At 48.3% G+C, this 14,209-nt stretch overlaps 1 protein-coding gene across 7 annotated transcripts in view; it reads left to right on the top strand.

Moving 5' to 3' along the window:
• The first annotated feature begins 11,920 nt into the window (after positions 1 to 11,920).
• Positions 11,921 to 14,209, top strand: part of ATXN2 (ataxin 2) — a 94,809-nt gene continuing 92,520 nt past the window's right edge. For 4 of the 7 annotated variants that reach the window (XM_070399299.1, XM_070399293.1, XM_070399294.1 and 1 more), the window contains exon 1: positions 11,921 to 12,389. In XM_070399299.1, the coding sequence (XP_070255400.1) occupies positions 12,199 to 12,389 (191 nt within the window). In that variant the 5' untranslated portion in view covers positions 11,921 to 12,198. The remainder of the gene's footprint in view (positions 12,390 to 14,209) is intronic. The other 3 variants (XM_070399298.1, XM_070399297.1, XM_070399296.1) reach the window with 2 other exon arrangements.

Genomic DNA, 14,209 nt, shown 5'->3' on the forward strand with positions numbered 1-14,209 from the left:
CCCCGGCTGGGGATCAAGCGGGCAACCTGGGTATGTGCCCTGACTGGGAATTGAACTGTGATCCGTGATCTCCTGGTTCATAAGTCAATGCTCAACCGCTGAGCCACACCGGTTGGGCTATTTGAATATTTTCCAGCACCTATTATATGCCTTTCCCCCATTTTAATCTAGCATTGTTGAATGTTCTACTAACCATGAATGCCCTTCAAGGAATGGGGGAAAGAAAAAGATTTTAAGGTCAGCCTAGAATAAATAGTGTATTTGCAAAGTGGTGTAATAATATTGCCCAATAAAATGAGATCAAAGGGTTTAATCAGGCCTAGAGGAGAAAAAGCTGAAAATCACAGGCTCAAAGACCATGCCAAAAATCTGGACGAAAGCTGAAAATTTCAGCCCCATGCCTGGACATCTTATCTCTACGAGCAGGGCTTGGGCCATTCATTTTTCCTCCAACACAGCCTCTGAAAGGTCCTATGTAACTCAAGAACATCTAATGTAGTTCTCATTGTCGAAAAAAGATAATGAGGATAACCTTCCCAAGGTCATGCGATTGCCTTTCTGGAGAACCAGTCTATTAGGGTTCTCCAGAGAAACAGAACCAATAGGAAATATATATATATATATATATATATATATAGAGAGAGAGAGAGAGAGAGAGAGAGAGAGAGAGAGAGAGAGAGACAGACTTGGCTCACTTGATTAGGGAGGTTAAGAAGTCCTACAGTCTACTGTCTGTAAGCTGGAGACCCAGGAAAGTTGGTGATATAGTTTCAGTCTTAAGTCCAAAGGCCTGAAAACCAGGAGAACTGATGGTATAAGTTCTAGTCCAAGTCCAAAGGCCTGAGAAAAAGGAATCCTGATGGCATCATTCCCAGTCTGAGGGCAGGAGAAGACCTATGTCCCAGCTCAAGTGGTCAGGCAGAGAGAGAATTCTCCCTTCCTCCACCTTTTTGTTCTATTCAGACCCTCAATGGGTTGGATGTTGCCCACACACAGTGGAAAAGGCCATCTGCTTTACTAAGTCTAACAATTCAGATGTTAATTTTTTTTCTAGAAACACTCTCACAAGCACATCCAGAAATAATGTTTAATGAGATATCTGGGCATCCTGTGGCCCAGTCAAGTTGACATATAAAATTAATCATCACAGCCCTAACCATTTGGCTCAGTGGATAGAGCATCGGCCTGTGGACTGAAAGGTCCCAGGTTCGATTCACGTCAAGGGCACAACCTTGGTTGCAGGCACATCCCCAGTAGGAGGTGTGCAGGAGGCAGTTGATCGATGTTTCTCTCTCATCGATGTTTCTAACTCTCTATCCCTCTCTCTTACTCTCTGTAAAAAATCAATAAAATATATATTAAAAAAAAATTAATCATCACAGTCAGTTTTGCAGAAACAATACCTGGTGCTATTTTCATCAGGATCGTTCTAGCAGTCCTGAGTGAGGTGACAAGAACTGGAGGTTTGAAAGTCATCAGATTGATAAAAGTAGGCTTCTCAGCTTTCTTCTGAATATTAGTAGACATCTTGTGTGTGTGTGTGTTTTTAAAGTTTTAAAATTGATTTTCAAATATCCCATCTCACTACGATAGATCACAAAAAAAGGGCTGCAAATTCTTTCCACCTTGCATGCTGATCCTTTGCAAAGTGATTTTGCAGCTTATTCCATCAAGTGATAGGGAGTCTTATTTTCCCACCCTCAAACCCGGTCTTGGCCATATGTCTTGCTTTGACTTAATGTGACATTAGAAAATGGGACACAAGAACAGACTTGAACAGTGCCGGTGCCTTGGGGTTTGTCTTCTTTTGCTGCTCTTGGGAAACCTTGTGACCATCACCATGTGAACATGCCTAGGCTAGTCTGCTGTCTGATTAGAGACATGTGGCCATGTTGTCTTTATCATCCCCAGCTGATAGGGAGCCAATTGCTACCCGTGACAGTAGGCCATCCTGGACCATTCAATCCCAGATGAGCCAGCCCAGAATGGAAGAATTGTTCAACCAACCACAGAATTTTAAGATAAAATAATGTTTGTTGTTTTAAGCCACTATGTTGGGGGGGTGGTTTGTTACACAGCAAATGCTGACCAATACACAAATATTCAGGATGTTTTTAAAAAGACTTATATAACTTAAAAAAAAAAAGTTCAAGTATCAGGATTCCTGAGTCATTTTCAGGAAACCAGAAGCCTAGCATTTGCTTCCTGCTATGTCAGTGGTTCTCAACCTTCCTAATGCTGCGACCCTTTAATACAGTTCCTCATGTTGTGGTGACCCCCAATTTCATTGTTACAAATTGAACATAACTAAAGCATAGTGATTAATCACAAAGACAATATGTAATTATATATGTGTTTTCCAATGGTCTTAGGCGACCCCTGTGAAAGGGTCATTCGACCCCCAAAGGACTCGCGACCCACAGGTTGAGAACTGCTGTGCTATGTGAAGACTTGCCCTGTATTGACCCTCTGAGGACAGAAATGAACCACATGTGCAATAGAAGAAAACCCTGATCAAAGGAGAGTGAAACCAATTCTCATAGGGCCTCAGCTCCAACCTCCTGTAAGCCTGCAGGAAGCTAGTGACTAAAAGTAGTTCTCCAGAAGGACCATCATGGTTTCTTGGCTCCAGTGTCTCCTGATGAACTACTATGGACACTTTCCCAACTGCCTACAAGGCCACATCACAAGCTAGTCACTGGAAGAGAGCTAAACTTTATCCAGGGGTGAATGCAAACCCTGCCCAAACCACCTGTGAGTGAAACATGGGTAAGGAAGGCTAGTTGTCCAACTGTCCCCCTCACTGCCTGGAAATGCTGGGGTCATTAGGGGGCGACCTGGATGTTGGCCCTATCATGGGGGCCCATGGCTGGTAGCAATGAGCAGGTATGAATAGGAAGCATATGCATTTCAGGCTCAAAAAAGCAAACGTGGATAAAGTGAAAGAATTAGTCTCTATCCAATCAAAGCAACTCAGGTTTGTTAAGTGCCCATTAGGCACAGAGGGACTCTACATTGATGGGGGAGAGAAGAATCTGTTTCTGCAGCTTCTGTATTTGACCAATATGATATTTCAGGAGAAAACAATACAAATGTGGCAGAAAGGGATGCAGGCTGAAAAGTTCCTGAAACAGGCCTTTCTTCCTATTTATGTAACTTAGGGTTTTACTGCCCAGAGCTTGAGAGTGGCAGCTTGTGGTTGAATAAAACGAAATTAAAGTGGTGCAGACAGTAATTGATCTGACTGTGGGAAACGAGGAAGGGCAGCATGTGGGGGAATTGGCAGGGAGTGACCTTGGGTAGAGCACATGCCACTTCTCTGCTCTGGTGTTGCCATCCCGGGTGAGCGCCAAAGGAAACAATGCAAATAAAGGTGCTTTGTAAACATGAAGTGCTATACAAATATGACTTATTCCTTCTGATACCCTACCATTTTATTTTGTTATGTTTTTGGAAAAGGTTACATGTGTACATAGTAAAATAAATTTTCAAAAGTAAATTTTCCAATAGTCCAAAGGTATACAATAAGTTTCCCTCCTTCCTAGTATCAGTTTTTTTTTATGCATATGGAGTAAAAAATAGAAACATATACACACATATTTATATATATTCATACATCCCTTTGGTTTAACACAAATTGGTGTACAACATAAAAATATTCTGCACATTTATGTACGTTTCATTATTTTACTATAATTTTTTAAAATATATTTTTATTGATTTCAGAGAGGAAGGGAGAGGGAGAGAGAGATAGAAACATCAATGATGAGAGAGAATCATTGATTGGCTGCCTCCTGCACGCCCCACACTGAGGATCAAGCCTGCAACCTGGGAATCGACCAGTGACCTCCTGGTTCATAGGTCAATGCTCAACTGAGCCACACTGGCCAGGTCTTTCCCCTGCCCAGCTTTCTTGAGGTATAATTGACAAATAAAATTGTATGTATTTAAAGCGTACAATGTGATTTGATATTTGTAGACATTGTGAAATGACCACAATCCAGTAAATTAATACATCCATCACCTCACATAGTTACCTTTTGAATTTTCTTTTTTTAAACACAGGTTCTTAAAGATCCTTCCAGATCAGTGCAAAGATCTACCTCTTTCTTATTGAACAGCTGGGAACATTCTGTATTCCATTGCATTTGGGACACCCTACAAGGCATTTCACCATCTCCTGCTGGAGTTCCTATTCTCTGTTTCAAACAACACTGTGATGATTATCCTTGTACATTCAGTTTTCACCCTGTTGGGTAGGTGCTATTTCAGTTTTGATAGGCACTGCTAGCGTGTCCCCTGCAGATGGTGACTTTTATAATAGTAAGCTCCCTCTTTAATCTATGAGCAGGCAGTCATCGGTGGTGCCAGCTTACTAGAAGCTTGCATTTGATGAACCCAAGGTGAGAGGTTTCTTTTTCCCAGAGAGCAATTGCGCCTTTACTATTTCATATAGCAAAGTGGCTTATAGCCCAGATGTTGGAGACAGACTGCCTGGGTTCGAATCCCAGCTCTAACATGCTCATACTGAGTATGACCTTGGGCAAAGTGACTTAACTGTCTGTCAGGTAAAAAGACTAATCCCATCTACTTCATAGAGTTACTGCAGGGTTTCTCAATCACCCTCAGCACTACTGATATGTGAAAGGGCGAGGGCTAGGCCCTCCATCTTGCCCCAGGGTAAGGGCTAGGCCCTCCATCTTGCCCCAGGGTAAGGGCTACGCCCTCCATCTTACGTTGGCCACGTGCTTGGCAAAGAGCTTCTTCCTGGAAGTCTAAGACTCTGCTAGCCACACCCAGGAACAAGACACCGACTTGCGCCTGGCCAATCGGCAGAGCACAGTCCTTTCTCCTCCCCTTACTCCAACCCCCTATAAAACCCGTCTCCATACAGAGTTTTCTCTCTTGGCCACTTGACTTGCTGTTGTGTCGGTGAGTGTGGTGGACGGGGAGCTCAAGCTAGCTTGAAATACAGACTCTTATGCTTTTGCATCATACATGGCTGGCTCCCTGATGTGGTTTCTTGGGGATCCTGAAATCTGGGCATAACAATATGTAGGGCTGGATGGTTCTCTGTTTGAGGGAGTGGGCAGTCCTGTGCACTGAAGCATCCCTAACCTCTACCCACAAGATGCCAGTGGCCTTTCCCTTTCAATTGTGACAACCATAAATGTCTCTAGACACTGCCGAATGGGCCCCTGGAGACGGGGGAGGCAAAATTCTCCCCTCCCATTGAGCATCGGTGGGTTACTGTGAAGATTATATGAGTGAGTTATTATGTAAAAGGCACTTAGAACAGAGCTGGTACATAATAAATGCTATATAAAGGCCTGTAGTTATTATCATCATTATCTCTCCTGAGCCCTAAGGCTTACCTTACGGAAAATAAATAGTTTTGATAATATGGGGGCTTGAGCAAGACAGGGAGCATTATTAAGCCCGTATCTGATTCCACTCCGGAACAAGAATCCAAGTCCCTATTCTAAGATCATAGGTCAGCAATGTCAGTATTAATTATAGTCTGATCCCTCCGGGGTTCCATTGTGGGGCTCCCGGTATCCTGTAGCACATTTAACAAGATCCCATGCTAATGGCCAGTTCAGCTGTCACGGGTGCTGCACACATCCGTTCCACATCCCTTCCCAAGTTCTCCAAATGGTGCATACTTCACATCTCTGGCTTTCCATGGATCTATGGCCCCTTGAAACAACTGGCTGCCCACAACAGTCACCCCAAAAAGGGGGCCAATGAAAACAAAAAGGGAGAATAAGGAAGAACAAAAAGACTGAGTTTCTTTAAATTTCTGGCTCTCTGCAGCACAAGCATTTCCAATGAAAAATAAAGAATTCTTTCTTCTGTATCTATTTCAGCTGGCATCCGCTTTTGCCTTGTGAATAATGTCACCACATCATTATTCTGTCCCTCAAGGTAAAACAAAATGAGCAACTTAACCACCAGAAGTGTGCTTGTGTGGAGGAAAGGGCTCATTTAAAAGCTTTTTCAAGTAATGTTGCTGTGTTCCCTCCTATTTTACCACACATCCTCAGGTTTTTTTTGAACCTATGGGAAAGTTGTTACTTTGCATACAAGGTGTATAAATAATGCGTCTTAGAAGCAACCCCCCTGACACACACACACACACACACACACACACACTTTAAAAAGTTTTATTGCTTTTAGTCTTTTGGGATTCCTGGAGTGTCTACAAATAGATTAGCCTTTAAGAATTCCGAGTAACCATGGTTAGAAGAAACAACACTGGTTTAATTAGCCATGGTCCTATTTTTGAAATTACATCTGCTCTCTCTCTTTTCTTAAATGAGGCTTGGTCTTTGCAAAAATTTGAAGAGGATGGATTTTGTAGATGGGGGGCCAGTGCATGTTAGTTTTGATTTGAATTAATTTTCATGCTTTTGAAAGCGAAATCAAGAGTATTGAGTGAGTAATGTAGCATCATACATTAAACATGATCAAATGAAGAGCACTGAAGAGAAATGATTGCAGAGAAATGAATTGCTGGAAATACTGGATCATCAGATGCATGCTGCTGTACAGAGTGATAGCAAATCATTCTTTGCATGGCTGTATCAGTTTTTTATCCCAAATCCTCAGACTTGATTAATCATTGAAGTGATGAAAATGAGAGGGCCATGTGGTTCGCTGAAGGGTCATTGAGTTTCAGAAACCAAGTACATAATCCACAGGACTCAATTCCCAGGTTTGAAAGTCTTTATATGACTTCTCACTTGATACTATTTTTCATTTCTGAAATAGTGATTGAAATGGTCACTGCTTTTTAAAAAAAAAAAAAAAAAAATATATATATATATATATATATATATATATTATTGATATTTTACAGAGAGGAAGGGATAGAGATAGAGAGTTAGAAACATTAATGAGAGAGAAACAGCCATCAGCTGCCTCCTGCACACTCCCTACTGGGTATGTGCCCACAACCAAGGTACATGCCCTTGACCGGAATGGAACCTGGGACCCTTGAGTCTGCAGGCCAACGCTCTATCCACTGAGCCAAACCGGTTAGGGTGGTCACTGCTTTTTTAGAAGTTAATTTTTTAGCAATACTTCTTAATATCAGAACTCTTTCAGGACAGTGTTCCTCACAGTCTTTGATGACAAATCTCCAATGTTACTTGGTTTTGTTTAGATGGCTGCCCCCAAAATCATTTGGGATGGAGTGGGCACTCAAAAATTTAACTTTTATTGGATATGATATTCGTTTCCGACTTCAGCATTTGTCTTTAAAGAATTCTGAATGCACATGGAAATCATAGGAAATCACTTTTGGGGGGTCGTCTATATGAATGATCTCTGGTCTCATACAAGTTACCCCAAAATTTATTAACTTAAACACCAAGAGTTAGGAATCTGGTGTGGCTTAGCAGAGCATCTCTAGTTCAGGGTCTCTAACAAAGCCTAATGAAGGTGCATTGACCAGGACTGAGGTCATAATCAAGGGTTGATTAGGGGATGATCTGCTTCCAGTCTCTCTCACGTGGCTGTAGGCAGCCATCCGGTCCTCACTGCTGTGGTTGGAGACGTCAGTTCTTTGCCATGTGGGCCTCTCCATAGGGCAGCTCATAACATGGCAGCTGTCTTTCTTTAAAGCAAGTGGGCAAAAGAGGGCAGTGTAAAATAGAAGCCACAGTCTTTTTGTAACCTAATCTTGGAAGTGAAAACCCTTAGTTTTTTCTTTTTGTTATAAGGAACCCGCTAGGTCCAGTTCATATTCAAGTAGAGAGTATTTCACAGGGTCTGAACACCAGAACAGGTTCATATGGGGTCATCGTAAAGGCTGCCTGCCACACTATTTGTCTTAAGGTGTATTATCCTGTCATAAGATATAAAGCCCTCTGACACCACAGTGGCTGTTAAATAACCATGATGTCTAGAATTCAGGTGAGGAATTTGCAATAATAGATATTCCTTGGTTTGGGGTGGTAATCCTTCCATAAAGAAAAATGGGGGAGGGTGTATAAAACAGCATGACAATAGAAGTTTTCTCGGTTTTCATTTTAATATGAAAGCAGAAATCAATTTTTTAAAAATATATTTTTATTGATTTCAGAAAGGAAGGGAGAGGGAGAGAGAGAGAGAAACATTAGTGATGAGAGAGAATCATTGATTGGCTGCCACCTGCATGCGCCCCACTGGAGATGGAGCCTGCAACCTGGACATGTGCCCTTGACCAGAATCAAACTTGGGACCCTTCAGTCCACAGGCTGACACTCTATCCACTGAGCCAAACCGGTTAGGGCCAGAAGTCAAATTTTAATGATAAACCTGCAAACATTCCAAGTGTGAATGTAAAATGGCACAGTCATGTTGGGAAAAAGTTTGATAGTATCTTTAAAAAACTTAAATATAGCCCTGGCTGGGTGGTTCAATTGGTTGGAGCATCCTCCCAATGTGCTGAGGTTTTGGGTTGGGTTTGATCCCTGGTCAGGGCACATGCAGGACTCAACCAATGGGTGCATAAATGGGTGGAACAATAAATCGCTCCCCCCTTCCCCCTCCCCCCGATTCCTCTCTCTTTCTAAAAAAATCAATATAAACTTGCCATATCACCAAACATTTCATTCCTAGGCATCTACTCAGGAGAAATGAAAACATGTTTATATGATGATACGATGTATACAAATGTTCACAGCATTATTCATAACAGCCCAAAACTTGAAACAATCTAAACCAACTGGTGAGTAGATACACAAATACAACCAAAAACTACCCAGTGATAATAAGGAGTGAAACGCTGACATGGATAAACCTCACAAAAAATATACAAGAAGGCAGACAAGCCATAGCCCAGGGGTGGGCAAACCCTGGCATGTGTGCCAAATATGGCACGCGAAACCCTCTCTTATAATCTTCCATTTACAATTTTTTTCTTAATATCAACTTTTTTAGCTGAAACCGGTTTGGCTCAGTGGGTAGAGCATCGGCCTGCGGACTGAAAGGTCCCAGGTTCGATTCCGGTCAAGGGCATGTACCTGGGTTGTGGGCACATCCCCAGTGGGGGATGTGCAGGAGGCAGCTGATCGATGTTTCTCTCTCATCGATGTTTCTAACTCTCTATCTCTCTCCCTTCCTCTCTGTAAAAAATCAATAAAATATACTTTAAAAAAAATCGACTTTTTTATTTTTCAGATAAATTCAGTGTAGGTGCACCTTAGATAAATAATTTTACATAACAAGTTATCTTAAAGACCATAGACATGGATTAACGAGAGAGGGGAAGAGCAATTTCTATGCCTCTGCCTTAATTCTCCCTGCCTTCCTAGATCCGACCAGTGTTTTGGTTTCAGCCTCAGATGCAACGGGTTTTCGTTGACAAGACAACCGCCTCTCCTACTTTTTCAAAATTTCACTCTATAAAAATGAAACCTTCTCTCTCGCTTTGCCCACTGGTACTAATGAAGGGGAATAAATTTCTATGTTTCTCTCGGCAGCAAAAGTCCCACTGATATCAAATGGAGTCATAAAGTTTTCTGTCGGACTATCAGTGTACATGTATACATTAAAAAATAAATGTATTTTTCATCATCATATACTGTGTTTTTGTCGCTCGAATGAATTTTATTATTTCTTCAAGGTTCTTCACATACGTACACCTTAAGCGATATCAAGTAGGCGTAACATGTTCTCAAAAAATTAGGGTTGGCACGCAGAAGAATTTTGAGTCAGAGATTTTGCTGGTTTTGGCACGCACTCACAAAAAGGTTGCCCACCCCTGCCCTAGCCGGTTTGGTTCAGTGAATAGAGCGACAGCCTGTGGACTGAAGGGTCCTGGGTTCGATTCTGGTCAAGGGCACATGCCCAAGTTTCGGGCTCCATGCCCAGTAGGGGGCGTGCAGGAGGCAGATCCATGATTCTCTCTCATCATTGCTGTTTCTCTCTCCCTCTCCCTTCCTCTCTGAAATCAATAAAAATGTATTTTAAAAAAGAAATAAGGCAAAGACCATCTATTGTAAGATTCCATTTATATGAACTGTCTAGAACAGGTAAATCCACTGAGACAAAGTAAATTAGTTGTTGGGGCTGAGGATGGGTACGAAGGATCCTATGGGGTGAGGGAAATGTGAAATTAGTGGTTATGGTTGTACAAATCTAAGTTTACTGAGAATCATTGCATTGTATAAAAATGGGTGAATCTCATAAAATGTAATTTATACTTTAATACAATTGATAAAAAATATTTTCAATGATAATGGGTGAAAACGAGCTTGCTCAGCATAAATTAAATCAAGTTCAGCTGTGTCAGCTTCGGGCCTTATGCCACTTCCCTTTTCCTCCCATCAGTCTGAAATTTGGTCCTAAGATTGAATTCTGGGACCTTGGTCCCTGATATGGCTAATTGTCAAATCATTAAGCCACAGAAAGTTGATTGTATTTGTTATGGCCCTTCTATTTTTTTCCCCCCCCACCTCATCTGGTTTTTTAGTCTCGGCTTCCTTTGGGTTAATTTTTAAAGGATTTTGCAACTACTGGTTTAAAAGAATACTACCCCCACCCAATCTCCTTTTCATCTCAGATAGAAGATAGTTGATTTTCCTACTTTTCAGCTGTTTGAAGAATGTAATGCTCATTGCTGCCTGGACTGTGTAGGAGATTAATTTCACTTTGGCTGCTGGAGACTCGTGGCAATCATTCTCCAAGTTTTTCTACGTCTTTACCTTCTTATCTGATAGTTCTGGGCCATCGAGGGGAATTTTGGTATTTTCCTCCTCTCATTCCCTAAAGTAATTTCACTTTTTTTAAAAAAAAAACTAGATTCTTCACTGGAAAAAAAAAAATCAAGTTACCTACTTGCTTCCAGTTTCATTGCAACACATTTTGAAAACGGACTACTGTGCTGGCCAGCAACCTAAGCAAGTTAAAGTAAAACTTCGAAAGGGGCCAAGGTCTAAAGTTCGCACTTTCTTACGAGGCCTGTTCGGTCTCCGCCGGGGGAGACCCCATTATCCACCGCTCTGCCAATCACGTCCACTTCCTTTCGAGCCTCATGAATGAGGAAAAAGAAGTTCAAGGGAGGGAAGGAGGGTTCAAATGAAGGTCAGGTGCCCAAGCGCTTTCTGGTTAGTGTTGCAGGGACGGACGAAGTGGGGAAAAGGTGACCAGATGTGAGCGGCCCCGGGAGGCGGCCGGGCAGGAAGGAGAGGACGGCCCGTCTTTGAGACACGCGGTGACCCCGAGAGCCCACTGCGTGCCAGGTGCCGGGGACACAAAGACCACGGTGGGATGCTTGTGTTCCAGGCGCCGCGCACGCATCGAGACAACGTCCGCCTCGAAGGCACCCGCTGTCCTTTTTTTAGGCGGCATCGGGGGGGGGGGGGGGGGGCATCTCGGGTCGCCTCGCAGCCGGCGGACGTTGAAGGAATATTGGGGGGCGGGGAAGAAACGCTTCCCTCCCGGCCCCCGCACTGGGCCGGCCCTGCAGGCGAAGACAGACACGCCCTCTCCAAAGGGCAGGCCCGCCTCGAGGAGGGCGGATCCGGGCTGGAGGGGCCGCCGGGCCCTCACCCGACCCCCGCGAACGCGGTCCAGCGCGGCGTCCGCTCCTCACGTGTCCCTCCCGGCCCTGGGGCCGCTTCACGATCTGGTTCCGCCCGACCCTTCCGACTTCCGGTAAAGAGTCCCCATCCCTGCGCCTCCGCGCCCACCCGGCAGCGCGGCCGCACGCCGCTCCTTCCGCGGCCCCCGATGCGCTCGGCAGCCGCGGGTCCTCGGGGCCCCGCCGCGGCCATCGAGCCTCGCCGCTTCGCCGCGGCTAGGGGGCCCGGGCGGCACTCGCTCCCGCGGCCCGGGCGGCGGGGCGGCGGCAACGCCGCTGCGGCCCCGTATCCCTCCGCCGCTCCTCCTCCGCCCGGCCCCGGCCCCGGCCCCCCTCCCTCTGGGCTGCGCTCGCCACCCTCCGCCTCAGACTGTTTTGGTAGCAACGGCAACGGCGGCGGCGCGTTCCGGCCCGGCTCCCGGCAGCTCCTCGGTTTCGGCGGGCCCCCCCGCCCCTTCGTCGTGCTCCTGCTCCCCGTCGCGGGCCCGGGCGCCCCCCCGGCTGCGCCAACCCGCGCCTCCCCGTTCGGCGCCCGCGCGTCCCCGCCGCGCTCCGGCGTCTCCTCGGCGCGCCCGGCTCCCGGCTGTTCCCGCCCGGCGTGCGGGCCGGTGTATGGGCCCCGCACCATGTCGCTGAAGCCCCAGCAGCAGCAGCAGCAGCCGTCCGCGGCCGCCAATGCCCGCAAGCCCGGTGGCGGCGGCCTTCTCACGTCGCCCGCCGCCCCGCCGTCCTCGCCCTCGGTCTCGTCCTCGGCCCCGGCTTCCTCCTCCTCGGCGGCGGCGGCGAGCGCAGGCAGCGGGCGGCCCGGCCTGGGCAGGTGGGTGTCGCGCCCCAGCCCCCTCCGCGCCGGGCAGGCCTGGGCCTCGCATCCCCTCCCCCGCGGCCCCACCGCCGTCCCCGCCCCGTGACCGGCCGAGCTTGGGGGGGGGGGGAGTGGGCTGGGGGCCCGCAGTGGGGGTGGGGCTCCCCGCTCCGGCCCCGAGCCCGGGGGCCTGGGTGGGAGGCGCCCCGGGTTCCCTCCGGGAATGTCAGGCCGTGTCCAGCCCCTGCAGCACCCCACCCCTTCCCCAAACGGTCAAGATGGAAGGACCCGGCCGCCTCCCCGCTCCGTGTGAGTGTTCGGGAGCGGTTCGCGGGTCCCGGCGATTGTCAGCCTCGGTGCCCCCTCCTCGAGGCCTCCGCCGCCCCCAGTGGAGGGGGGATGCCGGGGCCGCGCCCCCCACCCGCCATGTCAGTGTGAACGTGGGAGGGTCGTGGCGCGGGGGTCCGTCTCTCGAACTTGCCCGCTCCCCCGGCGGGGCTGGGCGAGGGAGGGGAGCCGAGGGCCGCGCCCCCTCCCCCCGCAGGGCAGCCGCGGGCACATCTGGAACCACTAGGCCGCCCGGTGTCCTTCCCCGCTGCTGCCGGGCCGGACCGCGGGGCGCCGGGGCGGGGGGGCGGGGGCGGTGGCCCCTGCAGCCCCGCGTGTAAATCTGGGGCCGGGACTCGGCGCCGCCGCCGCCCGGCTCCGTGGTCTCCCGCAGCGTCCCGCCCTCCCCCACCTGGGCACGGGGTGGGAGGGCCCGGCCCCCTCGCGGCCTCCGTCCTTCCCCCGCCAGGCCTCCCCGGCGCGGGCGGTGGCCGAGCCGCATTGCCGCTCCGAGGCCGCGGGAGAGCAGGCGCCTGGGGATCGCGGCGGCAGCGGCGGGCAGGCTGCGCTCGCCCCCGGCCCCGGGGCTGGAGATTGCGAGGGGAGAGGGACTGCAGCCGCGGGCTCGGGGGGCGGGGGGGGGGGCTCCTGAGGTCAGACATGCGGGTGTTGGCCCGCGTGGTCTCCCCTCCCAGCGCCGCGGAGCGCAGGTTTGCGGGAGAACCTGGGGGCCCCGCGTGGTCTCGGGGAGCGGGTCTGACTCGGGAGGGTGTGTGCGTGCGGGGGTGGTGGCTGTCAGTTCGTATTTCAAGAACCGAGAAAATGCTTCGTGTTCGGACGGGGCAGCGCCTGTCAATCGGCTCCGTTCCTTTGTGGCCGGTGCCCTGGCCGTGGGGAGGGCCGCAGGGCTCGCCAAGGGCACGCCGGTCCGGTGCCCGGCCGGGCGCTGCCGCTGCCGGGCCTCCCGGAGGCCGAGGCGGGGCTGGCGGGGCTGGCGAAACGGGCGCCCTGGGCTGGCGAAGGTGGGGCTAGGGATTCCCCCTCCCCCCAGGCACGGAGTTTTCTGGTTGGAAACAGGTTTTTAGCGATCCGTTTTAGATGAAACGGCACTGATTTTCCCGTCGTGCTGCTGCCTTCGTTGGTTTTCCGACTCCTGCCCTAGTCCCCTTTCCCCGGACAGTTCACCTACAGGAGCTCTGCTCTCTAGCATCCAGCTAATCCAATAGTTCAAAGAAAGTGCCCCCTTTCCCCACTTTGTCCACTTAGGATTCTGTAACTTAAGCTTCCCTTTCTCAGTGGAAAAAAATTTAATATATTTTTTTTAGAAAAGGATGCATTGATTTTTCCTTCTTAGGTATCAGATAGAAATCTGGCAGATAGGTGCAACTCGTTCAAGTAAGAATTAAAACTAAGCTTTTAACCTGCATAGGCTCTCTTTAGGCTTTAAGTTCTTTTACTTTTACAATTTGTAAGTTGTAGCCCTCTTTTTGATAAATATGTGAAGTTTT

This window comes from Myotis yumanensis, unplaced genomic scaffold (genome assembly GCF_028538775.1).
Source record: "Myotis yumanensis isolate MYYU_CA2020_CCGP unplaced genomic scaffold, mMyoYum1.0.hap1 SCAF_19, whole genome shotgun sequence".
Taxonomy (NCBI): Eukaryota; Metazoa; Chordata; class Mammalia; order Chiroptera; family Vespertilionidae; genus Myotis; species Myotis yumanensis.